The sequence below is a fragment of the Carassius auratus genome, chromosome 6 (assembly GCF_003368295.1).
Source record: "Carassius auratus strain Wakin chromosome 6, ASM336829v1, whole genome shotgun sequence".
NCBI lineage: Eukaryota > Metazoa > Chordata > Actinopteri > Cypriniformes > Cyprinidae > Carassius > Carassius auratus.
Window position 1 is genome coordinate 6,464,521 of NC_039248.1, and position 12,134 is coordinate 6,476,654.

A 12,134-nucleotide genomic window follows, 5' to 3' on the forward strand; every position below is an offset into this window, starting at 1 on the left:
GGATAATCAGGCCTGTGCTCATGATGTACTTTTAGGTCTTGACATCAGGTCTAGTGAATCAGTTAATTTTAAATTAATATATATATATATATATATATATATATATATATATATATATATATATAGCTTTAAAAAGAGACACAGCTGTAATTGATAGCCATAATTCCTCATTTGTGACCAAAGACCACACAACAAATAGCAAGTTGTCAGGTTTTCCCATCAGCTGTTAAAAGTGTTAAAAGAGTCCTAATGCGAGTATTGAGTAGGTAAAATAGAGTCTCAAAGTAAATGCCTTTAATGCTAAGGCCATGTGTCACTGTCAAAAGCTGGTTTTGCCTAGTTTCCCTTGGCCTTTGTATCTAATGTATGTGTTTTAGCATGCAGTCAGAAAAAAGTCAATAACATAATATTTAGCTGTATCTAAGCCCATAATTTGATTTGATGTTAACAATTTTTACACAAATTGTGATGGTGATTGCATTCATCAACCTCAACCTTCAGCACTGTAACCACAAAGCTTATATATACATTTATCAATGACTTCTCACTTGCCAACCCAACTAAGAAGACACATTTGCAGCCCTGTTTCCCATTCTGGTGTAGTTTTTATTTTATGTTATGTTTTTATGAACACTGTCATATTGTATAGATTTTAAAGTGTTAACTGATTATAGTAATATTATAAAATAACTCTCTCTCTCTCTATGTATATTGTATTATGTATTAAAAAAAATGAAATAAACAGTTCATATCCCAAGATCAATCAAAATTTTAACATTTAAACATCTCAACACTGACAATTTGTTGAAAAACCTGTAAAATTACATTCAAGTCAAAACAGGCAAGCACATTTGAATTATTATATTTTTTTATTCAATAAATGAGTATATTACATCAGCAGGTATTTGCTAAATATCCAAATACTGTATCTTAAAAAGGTCTATTAAGCTATGAAGAACAGTCATGGACTAATAAGTAATCCTTCAATCTGTTCCAAACCTAGCAGATACTTATGCTTGGCTTCAGATGTGAGCATTAAATATGTTTTTTTATTTATTATTATCTTTTATTATTTTTGTTTCAGCTAAATCTATTTTTGATTACAATTATTAAAAAGTTACTTTCATATTATGATGGTTGGGTAGCCTTTGTGGAAAATTTTATTTAATAAAATAATTGAACAGGAATGACAATAAACTGAATTTTCCTTAAGCAGAAAATCATAATTTTGAGCACAGTGGAATCTTATTATTTAATTGATTTTAATAATTTTCAAATAGGCAGCAGATTATTCATCTGTCAAAGTATTCATTTTTCAAACGGTGCACCCATCATTTTAGCTGGGATTGTCAAATCTGGCATAAGGACTCGCCCTGCTGAGACCTGAGAGAGAGAGAGAGAGAGATAGGGAAAAAGCACAAAAGATAAAATTATATTAATTAATCAAATATACATTTCAAACAAATATATAGAAACAAACATCTTTTTCTTTTCTAAAAAAAAAAAGGCCATTGAGCAAGGTCTTCGAGATTTTGTTAGTAAATATTACTAAGTCATATTTGTTTATGACTTAGTAGTGTTTAATTTTATAAACACAAATCTGAATGTACACATTTATCATAATTCATGTCCAAGAGTGTTTACTGAACAAGATGGAGCAAATTTAATAATTAACACTAGAGGGAGCACAACTTCATAAAGAATTAGACTAATCATATTGTTTTAAAAACATGTGGCTGGACCTGATTTTTAAAAACATTGTCATATATTCCTTATCTTTATATCAATTGACAGCATGATTTTTTTTTCTTGCACTGCCAGCATAACAACCATTTCAAATTAACTTATTTATGCTGTTTCTGAGATGAGGGAATTGTTGACTCACCATATTTTTGTCGGATCTCATCATGTCTAATTTTCAACTCAGTTTTTCTGTGAAACAAGAACACAAGAACATAAATTATTTGTGAAATCACACTCCCCAAAGGTATGCTGACGATCTGTACCCATTACAGCTCTACAACATGTTTCTCATCGAACATCATTTGTTACTTCTTAGTTCCTCGTAACGTAATATATTATGTCCGCTTTGAAAATTCAAATGTTCATACACTACCCATGATGCATCTTGATGTACATATATATGTATGGATAAAAGCAGATGAAAAACATCTGTTATTCCCCTTTTAACTGCTTTTACATATTATCATGTATCGCCTTTCATCTCCATTTTAATATTCAAACATCAGTAACTCTTACCTCTGCTCTTGTTTGGTTTTTCTCTTGTCTGATTGCCGGTTCATCCTGTTTTCAGTTCGAGCAGATCTGAAAGACAAAGTTTGTTAAATTGAGAAAGTTGAGTCGTCAAGGCCTTTCTTTAATGATCTAGAGGTCTCTTGGCTCTCTGCCATTTTACATTGATGAAGAAAGTTTGACAAATAAGTAAAGAAAGTAAAAGTCAAAAGTCAAAAAAAGTAGTCTAAGTCTGATTATGTTGACTTTATCTACATTTATGCAAGTAAAAGTAATTAAAGCCTGAGGGTGGTGACACCAACTCCCTGTAGAATTTAAGAAAGCTAAATTGAGGGTGTGACTTATTTGTCAACCATATAATAAGCTGATGTGACATACAATACAAGGTCAAACACATCTTGTATGTTCAGACTTACCCAATGTTCTCACACTTGCAGCAGCAGAAAATACACAGCAAAAAACCAATGATGAGGAGCGCTCCAGCTACTGACAATGTAATGATCAAAATCTGGAAGTTTACTGAATTTCACAAAAAAAAGAGAGAGAGAGAGAGAGAGAGAGAAAGTTTTAGAAAGTGTTAAAAAATTATCTCCAGTGGATGCTTTATCAACTCACATAACATTTATGGCAAACACATGTGATAATGAATATGGCGATTATGGTGATGAAGTACTGTAGTAAATTTTTAGTTACGTTAACTTTGGAATTTGGGCTAGAGAAAAGACTGCAGACGATCTTTCATGACTGATACCAACTTTAATTATGTTGCAAAATAAAATACACATATTTTTGGCATTACATATATATATATATATATATATATATATATATATATATAAAATATATATATATATAATTTTTTTGTGGTTCAATTAAATGTACAGTTAAAACGGGTACATGCATTAATAACTTGATAATAACATAATAAAACAACATAGCAATCCCGAAACTTTTTAAATGTTTTCATGTTCACTCATTAATGAGAAATTCAAGTTAAATCAAGTTAAAACTGTTTCATAAAACAATGATTTTTTTTTAAATGTCCAAAACAGACCAGGAATGCACAAATAGTATGCTGATTTATATACATAAAAGTTTTTTAATGATTGTTTTTTTACTTAATAATACTATTAGACAATAATAAAACCATTAGATGCTTTAAAAATATCTTAATATTTATAATATCTATCAAATAAACTATTATGGGCAATCATCAATTTTTTTTAGAAATGTATGCTATTTTTTAATATTTTTAAAATCATTATTTAAAATGAGAAAGTTGCCTTAAGTACCCATAATAAGATGGTATTGGTAACTGGTATTGTGCTGTATTCCGTGCATTCCTAATAATGATTATTTTATTGTTATTCATGCAGTTATTTTGTGATTTAAATGATTTTATACTATGTCTTGTTAAAAAAGGAAGACACGAAATAATTTTATAAAGGCTGGGGAAACAGTGTCTTAAATAACAAATTAAGAAAAATAAGTCAACATGTCTTACTTGTGCAAAGGCCCCATCGAGCATCACTTAGTGGGCAGAGGGAATGGGGGGGCAGGATGGTTTTGGCTGGGTATGTTATACATGTTTTAGTTGGAATGCACCACAGACACTAAAAAGACAGAAAAGATTGTTATATACAGTCATCCACTGAATCCAGGATTCAAAGCTCAAGATGTTTTATTCTCTGAATTTAGGGTTGCAGATAGTTACAGTACCAATGACGATGAGGGTAATGACATCAGACGAGACGAGTTATTACAGGGTTGATACTGACACTCACGTCATTAACTGAGAAAAGCTGTGTGTGCATGTCTGTGGTATATAAAAGGTTTGTTTGGGAGTGTCTTAACAAATAAATACAGAATGTCAACATCACACAGCAACAACAAACCCAATACACAAATAATTCAAATGCACTGATGGACCTGATAGCACCATGAGTAAGCACATGAGAACTAGTTTAAAATCTAAAATATTCACAGGTGAAAACTGTAACTGATTGCTCTGAAAAGTATTAGTATTAAAAGTAGAAAAGTATTGATTTGAAGCATTATTCATGTCCATTACACAACTGTTACTCAGGTTTAATATTCAGGCTTGGATTTTTGGTCAAATTTTTGGTGAACTATAGTAACAGTGATGCTTGCTTTAGCAAACTCCACTAAATAAAAGGTCAAACTTTTATTAATATTAAGTTAGCAGGACGTCTCAAGTGACACTGAGCTCTCAGAAAGGGTATGAAGCTGTAAACACCCAGAACAGCCCAAACCTGTTCCACAGGTGAGGTACGAGAAAAAAAATCCTGTTAATCTTGCTGCCTGCTGAGTTCATTATTTCCTTGTCACTCTGTTTTTCTCTATTTCTCATCTCATGTCTCCTCATGTTTTCGGTTCTCATCAGATCTCATTTATACGACTCTCTCTCATACTGTAATATGTTTTCACCCATGCTTTTGCCATAGGTAAACAGTTTTTAATAGTGTGAATAAAACATGCCAGTCTGCTCCATTGACTGGCGACAGGCAAAGAAACATCAAAGAAAGAGGCAACATTTGATCAAAACTCACATCCACATATGCCAAGCATTCCTCACAGCTTGTGCCATTCTTACTCTCACAACCTAGACAGGTGAGAAATATGAAAGAGGAGACGTTAATTATAGAAAATAACTTGAACTTATAAATCTAGTTCTGTGTTAAACACAACTACGATCTTTAATGCCTGACTTTATATATAAGGCAACAATTAAACCCTATGAGACAGTGGTTGCCTTAGACACCTTAGTTATGAACCAGACAGAAGCAGCATGGGAAATCAGAGTAAGGCAGTTTTGGGGTTTCCAGGGGAATTAAATGTTTTACCAGTAAACAGCAGGTCTTATGCTAAGGCTCTAGAATGGGCTTTGCCTATTCATATTAAGCAGTAAAAAACGAATAACTATAAAACAAGTCTGGTTATTGTAGTAAACTATTGTCAAATGAAAAAGACCAAGTTTTAAAATCACAAACAACAAAACATTGAACCTTATTTCCCTGTAGATTGTATTCAGTCAAAAGCATATCTTTGCCTTACTTGGACGTGGTGTTGTAGTCGGTGCTTTACTTGTAGTAGTTAGTGATGTAGTCTGTGTTGTCGTAGCTGAAGATTGTGGAGCCTGTGTTGTTGTTGTTGTATTTGGAGTTGTTGTATTCTGTGCCAGCGTTGAGCTCAAACCAAAGAGAAGGAGGACGAGAGGAATAAAATGCATGTTATCTTCTTTAAATGAACGAATGCCTGAATGAAAACTGATTCCTCTGGTAGTTTGTAATAAACTTAGTCAGCAAATATCTCCCTTTGAAACCTCAGCGCAGACACTTTCTCCGACCAGAAATTGGGAACAGGTTTTTTAGTTTTGTTTCTCTTTTATGGCGCTGCACTTCTCCCAGTAGGTTAAATTGCAAACATGCGTCGGTGAAGGCGTGGTTTATTATTATTAGGTAGTAGCCATGTAATACAAAAGCTGCATTGTAATCTTTGCGATGGCTATTGACAAAAATATGAGGTAGTTCATGACGTCACGTTGTAAACTTCCAATGTTGAAATTCTGGCTCAGGATTTTTAAGCAGCAAACTTTAATCAGAGAATGATTTCGCGAAATGTCTCCTCATTATTTTTATTATTTTTAGGGGTTAATTTTATATTCACAAGCATAAATATTGCTTGTTTAATCCCAAGATCTATATGCTATATTTTCAAGTTTCTCCTTCCTAATGTTTTAATGTTTTAAATAATAAAACGGATAGTCTACGTTTCCAAATCTCCCATAAACTGTATTTTTGTTTGTATATATACTACAATGTAATTATTCTGTACTTCTATTATTTATGTAAGGAATATGTATATGTTATGAAATGTAATATGTATTACATATAGTGGACTTAATTGTTTAATACGAAATAACGTTATAGCCTAAACCAGATAAATTAAAATTCTTGTTAATTTTTGAATTATTTTGATTATTTGTACACGAAATAATTCATAGTTAAGCATTAGGCCTATGCTTTATGAGTAATATTTTCGTATAGGCTAGAGGGCCTATTTAATAATAATAATATCACGCCTAACCAAAGGGCCCGTGCTTCGTACGTCAATAACTCAGTTAGCTGGATGTAATTGTTGATGATATGGCATGATCTTGGATCGGTTGGTTCTTTGAAGCACGAGTTGCTGTCATAGCTCGGGAGCAGGTTTATTTCATGTAAACAGAATTAGATAGCATCTTTTTAAACAGAACCGATACATAGAAATCTGTCCCACCCACTGCTACTTTATTAGAAGAGTATACCCTATTGATCCAGGGACAGTATTACATTAATAATAATTAAAAACATTAATAAAACACTATAGATACAGCCAGGTTTACTCATTAAAATATTCGTGATAAAATAATTACTTTGTAATTGTATTGGAGTCTTACACACATGCTAAACTACAGTTAATCTGAGCCATTTAATTTATTTTTAGTGGTGACGGCTATCATGGGAGTGGCTTGATGGAGAGGAGACGCAGATAAGATCTTCTTGACCCTTGAGAAACGCTAAGTAACAAATCTGATTCAAAGATCAAATGAAACGAATTGTTGATTACAACACTGAAATAAAAGTGCAATGCCTGTACAAATACTATAAATCATGAATATAAATAATTGTGAATGATATAAAAAATAAATAAATAAATAATTGATATATTATTACATTTATGTAGTTTTGTTCCATTGGCTGTTTCCAGAAATGTTTCTAGTTTTTTCGTCAGGTGTCTTTTTAAATTATGTCATTACGTTGCTGTCTTCAGTAGGACCTTCTCGCGGTCTTGCCGGACCAGTCAATCGCTGCATTGCTGATCGTGGTTTCGACTTCGACCATCGATACATCTGCCCTTTTAGGGGAACACGAGAACGCGCACTAATCTTGAAGAACCAAATTAGCCAGACATCAATTATCACGATTACTACATCTGGAATATATTAAACCATCTCAGATGTAGGCCTATTAAGCGAGCTACGAAGAACGGACCCCAGATGTTTTGTCACCCTCTGGTGGATAATAATAAGTTGCCAGACAGTCTCTGAACAAATGATATTCACCTTCATCTCGGATATTCAGCGAACAAACGAAACCAGTGCTTGAGATAAATTACAATAATTTATTAAAGTATTTTGTAAAGCCAGTTACAAAAGAAAACATTTCTCTCTCTCTCTCTCTCAATATTTTAACAAGCACAATTATTCTTTTTTTTTTTGAGTCAGCAATAATTTATAGTTTTATATCAACGGCAATGAAGAAACTACATTCAGGCCTTGTACTGGCTGCCTGCAGCTGAGCAAGGACCCCAGTGTGAATGTGTGAGAGACAGATACAACCGTGCTATTACTGTGTGCATGATTTCTGTTGATCTTTGTGTGTAAACATGTCATGTGATCATGTGTGTGTTAATATGTGTGTATGAGGCAGAGTGTAAGCTAGCATCTCAGCTGCTCTGACACCATCTTCTCTTAACACACACACTTACACCCACTCCGTAACATCAACACATACTGTTTGTTACTTCAACACACTGTCACATCAAATATTCTACTCGTATTTATGACAAGTCAACTCAAATCCATTTCTTCAAAGCATTGGCAGCCCTTTAAAGCTGATATAAGCCTCCAAAAAATCTGAGATCACCATGAAATTGTAAAACTACACCTTCATTTCTCCAATGATCAACAATAACACCATCATAACAGACAAATACACCAAACCCTCGCCCACCCCTTCCCATTCTGCTTCATAAATAGAATCATAACAATAATAATGGAAATTCCCATACACAGCTCCCTAAATATCTTCATCATATTCCATCATCATTATTCTTATTTCAATAAAATGAATTCAGACATACACGTTCACAAAAAAAAAACAAAAAAAAAAAACACTTGCATTATACTGACAAATATAGTTGCATATTAAACAGCAAAATTACACAGGTACTGTCGCAGGATTATACTCACATAAAAAAACAACAACAGGCATACTTGGACTCATTCTGTGATGATCGAGAGTCAGTGGATGATGTTTTTTGGTGTTACGGTCCATTTTAGATCTCTGTTATGTCTGCTGTCTGTTATCTCTCTGGCAGCATGGCCTCTCTGGAAACAGTCTAGGCAGAGCTCAATCATGACATGAAACACAAAAAGGCTGCTTTGGCAATGAAAAAATGCCAGAAAGCAAAAAAAAAAATTCTTATAAGAAAAAAATCGTAAACTTTAAGAATGTGTCTTAATGTCTGTTTAATATCAGATGTGTATGGTGATTTGTCAGGCAGTTCTTTTAAAGACAATACTTCACCTGTGGTTTGAGGGAAAAGATATGCAGCTACCTAAGATTAGCCACCAGTTGGTCAAAATGCACTTTAAAGAATCTGATATAGTTCATTTACATAAGATCTTATATGCTGTCGGCCCATAAGTTTGCATCAAATGTCAGGCTCTAAACAGTTTAAGTGCTTTAATCATAGAATTAGTGTAAGATAAGTGTTTCACAATTAATTAGTTATACGTATTAAAACTGTACAAATACATGCTTATTGAATCTTGACTGCTGTTGCCTAATACAGTACTTTTCATTGCTTGCTATGGGCAGGCAGACCTGGCTTTACTTGCATAACACTTCATAACCATTATCCGATCTCTGTAATAGTGAATAGAGGTGCTTAGGAAAACAAACTGGTCAAAATGGATATGCTTTTGTGCCTTGGTACAGTTAAAATTACACACTCTTTGAATCACTGGCAAAAAGAAAAAAGAAAAAAGGAGAACATTGTAATTACGTTGTAATAATTTACACAGTATCAAATGTAACACTTCAGCATATGTATTTATAGACTCGTTTAATACAAAAAAGGATGTCCTACAAACGAGTAGACAGTCGCTGATGATGTCCACATACTGCCGGCCGCAGATATACTGCGATCTGATTGGCTGACTGAGTCCAGGTGGCCTCTACTGGTAGACTTTGTAACTACACTTTTGAGGGCACCAGGCAAATTTTTTTGGAAGCAACATATAAATAGTACACGTTTAATTATATTATAGCAGTTTTTTTTTTTCGTGCTGCATGTTCCTTTTGGTGCCATCAGCCAATCAGAGCTGCCGTGATGTCATTTTCCTGCAGCTCATGTCACATGACATTTATGGCTCAGGTGATTGCCTCAAAAAAACCTGTATGTGAATTTCAAAAAACATATTTCTGGGGTGTCCTGCGCCAGCCGCGCAGCTTCCATTGAGATGTATGGGAATGTTAAAGGTATGATTCACTTTCAAATTAAATTTTGATAAGTTTTAGCTTACCTCAAGGGCATCCAAGATGTAGGTTTCTTTGTTTTTGCAGTAGTTCCCATTTTTATATTTTTAGGTCCAAAATGTTCTTGTCTGTGACTCATATAATGGAGGTCTATGGTCACCACCTCAGAGAGCATGCATGTCCAAATTTAACAATTCCCCATCGTAAGTACACATTGATGACCTAAGACACGAAACGAGCGGTTTGTGTAAGAAAACGAACAGTATTTATATCATTTTTAACCTCTTGCACACAACTACATCCAACTGATCTGAGGGCGCAAGTGCTTCCTGGTGTGAAGTGTGTGTGAAGCGCGGAAAGTGATGGAAGTGATCTACGTTGGGGAATTGTTTAATTTGGACTCCTCTGTGCGTGCTCTTTGAGGTGGTGACCATAGACCTCCATTATATGAGTCACAGACAAGAACGGTTTCACCTAAAAATATCAAAAAGGAAACTACTGCGGAAACAAAGAAACCTACATCTTGGATGCCCTTGAGGTAAGCTAAAACTTATCAAAATTTAATTTGAAAGTGAACTATCCCTTTAACTCATAGCTTTCTCATCCTGCTCTCTGAACAGCCTCTAGCAGCTGTGGCTTTACAAAATAGCTCTGTATGTGTGTGTGCACAAACTCTGATATCACACACAAGCACAATATACACACCTCTGTAAAACTACCAGTAAATGGAGTCGTAGGTGGTTGTTGGTTAGGCACAACATCACTGAGGGAGGAGAAGGGAATGAAATAGAGTAGAAGAGCCAAGGAAATAAATAAGTTCGGTCATCAGTCAGGGTGCTGGCAGTGAGGGGAGGGAACAGTGAGCAGGTAACCAGGCTTTGTTGTGCTTCGTAAGGTGGAACTGGTCCGATAAATACTAGATAAATATGTGCTGTTGTATTTAGGACAGGTACACAGAGGATTCCAGTAGGTTAAGCTCAATCGTTTGAAAGGTGAAGTCTATGTTTCTTATCTGCTATCATTCTCCAATCAAGAACGCTCAGTAGTGTACTTCACTTTCATCACATTGTGTTTCTGGACACTTTTGAGTGCTGGTTGGTGTCGATCACCTTGCCCAGGTGCTGCTGTTGCTGGTGATGGACATGATACTGCAGCGCTTTTTGACGATCATGTTGATGTATGCCTTCATGATCTTAGTGATTTCACCCACCTTGAAGCACAACACAAAACAAACTTCATTAGAATCACATAAAAATAAAAAACACATGCTAATCCTACCACAAAAAAGGGAATAAAGTGACTAAATAAGAACTGCCAGACTTATAGATTCAATTTAGAAAAAGATTTTTAAATGTGTGTTTATTTTCTTTTGTAATATGATATGTTTATTTGATTTGTGAAGCAGCTTTGGTGAGAAAAAGGTGGTCACTTAACTAAACAAAATACAACTACTTAAGACGTGACAGGTTGGGCTATCACAGTCCAGTAAATGAGTAAATGTAATATCAATGCCTGCACTCTATATAAGTACACTGCAGTTCAGAAGTCTGGGGTCAGTAAGCATTTTTTAAATGAATACTTTTATTTAGCAAGGATGCATTATACTGATCAAAGTGACAGTAAAAGCACTTAAAATCACGAAAAGATACAAAAGATTTATATTTCAAATAAAAGCTCTGATGTACTTTCTATTTGTCTAAGAATTCTAAAAAATAATAATCAGCACAACTTTCCAGCATTAATAATATTTTTTATTTGAGCAGTAAATAAGAACATTAGAAAATTGCTGAAGGATACTGTGACACTGAAGACTGGAGTAGTGAAAATGCTGAAATTCTTAATGCGTATATATAAAAATATAAAATAACTATATTAAATTATAATAATATTTCTCAGTATTACTGTTTTTTTACTGTATGTTTAATCAAATTAATCCAGCCTAAGACTATTCGGTTGCACTTTATTTTACAGTACGTGTACTAACATGTACTTATAGTGTACTTACAGTGTATTTATCTAAGAAAGTTCTGGTAACACAAGGTAACTACATGGGGTGGGGTTAGGTTTAGGGGTAGGTTCAGGGTTAGTACCTAGTTATTACATAGTTATTGTAATTACTATAATAAGTACATAGTATGTACATGAGGAACAGGACTGTAAAATAAAGTGCTTCCGACTATTCTTTCAAAAACATTTGAAAATCCTGCTGACCCCCAAAGTTTTGGACAGTGGTGCACAACCTCAAAAGACTTAAATGCACCTCAACCATTTAAAAAAGAAATTAAACAACATTTAGTCCAACATAGTACTGATAACAGAGGCACAGAAGTGCATTACCTGAGCTGTCTCAAAGAACATCTCTCTTTCATCAACAATGATTTTGTATGTGCTGGGCTGAGGTGCTCCGAAGAAAACGATGTGCTCATACTGGAACGTTTCGAGTGGTTTGGGTTCACCCCGTTTGTACACAGAGACATTTTCAGCACTGACTCCCAGCCACAGATCATGAGGGAAGCCACCCTCCTTACACTGCAGACAAACACATATAATTAGTAT

At 34.2% G+C, this 12,134-nt stretch overlaps 2 protein-coding genes across 2 annotated transcripts in view; both read right to left on the minus strand.

Annotated features, from left to right (window-relative positions):
* Nucleotides 1–850: 850 nt before the first annotated feature.
* Nucleotides 851–5,750, minus strand: pttg1ipa (PTTG1 interacting protein a). Its single transcript, XM_026258582.1, has 7 exons — nt 5,329–5,750; nt 4,824–4,876; nt 3,758–3,866; nt 2,670–2,772; nt 2,260–2,325; nt 1,886–1,932; nt 851–1,383 (listed from the first exon to the last, which is right to left on the minus strand). The coding sequence occupies exons 1-7, from the start codon at nt 5,501–5,503 to the stop codon at nt 1,337–1,339; spliced, it is 600 nt and encodes a 199-aa protein (XP_026114367.1). The 5' UTR covers nt 5,504–5,750; the 3' UTR covers nt 851–1,336.
* A 4,374-nt stretch (nt 5,751–10,124) lies between these two features.
* The window catches only part of myo10l1 (myosin X, like 1), a 48,827-nt gene continuing 46,817 nt past the window's right edge, over nt 10,125–12,134 (minus strand). The window contains exons 39-40 of the mRNA XM_026258593.1: nt 11,916–12,107; nt 10,125–10,788 (exon numbers count right to left, since the gene is read on the minus strand). Coding sequence (XP_026114378.1) covers nt 10,684–10,788; nt 11,916–12,107 — 297 coding nt within the window. The 3' untranslated portion in view covers nt 10,125–10,683. The remainder of the gene's footprint in view (nt 10,789–11,915; nt 12,108–12,134) is intronic.

Excerpts from the sequence above, each read along its gene's own strand:
- pttg1ipa (XM_026258582.1), bottom strand. The coding sequence starts at position 5,503 with ATGCATTTTATTCCTCTCGTCCTCCTTCTCTTTGGTTTGAGCTCAACG. Across the intron at positions 4,877-5,328 it reads GACTACAACACCACGTCCAA|GTTGTGAGAGTAAGAATGGC; the intron begins GTAAGGCAAAGA and ends TCACCTGTCTAG. Across the intron at positions 2,326-2,669 it reads TGCAAGTGTGAGAACATTGG|ATCTGCTCGAACTGAAAACA; the intron begins GTAAGTCTGAAC and ends TTTGTCTTTCAG.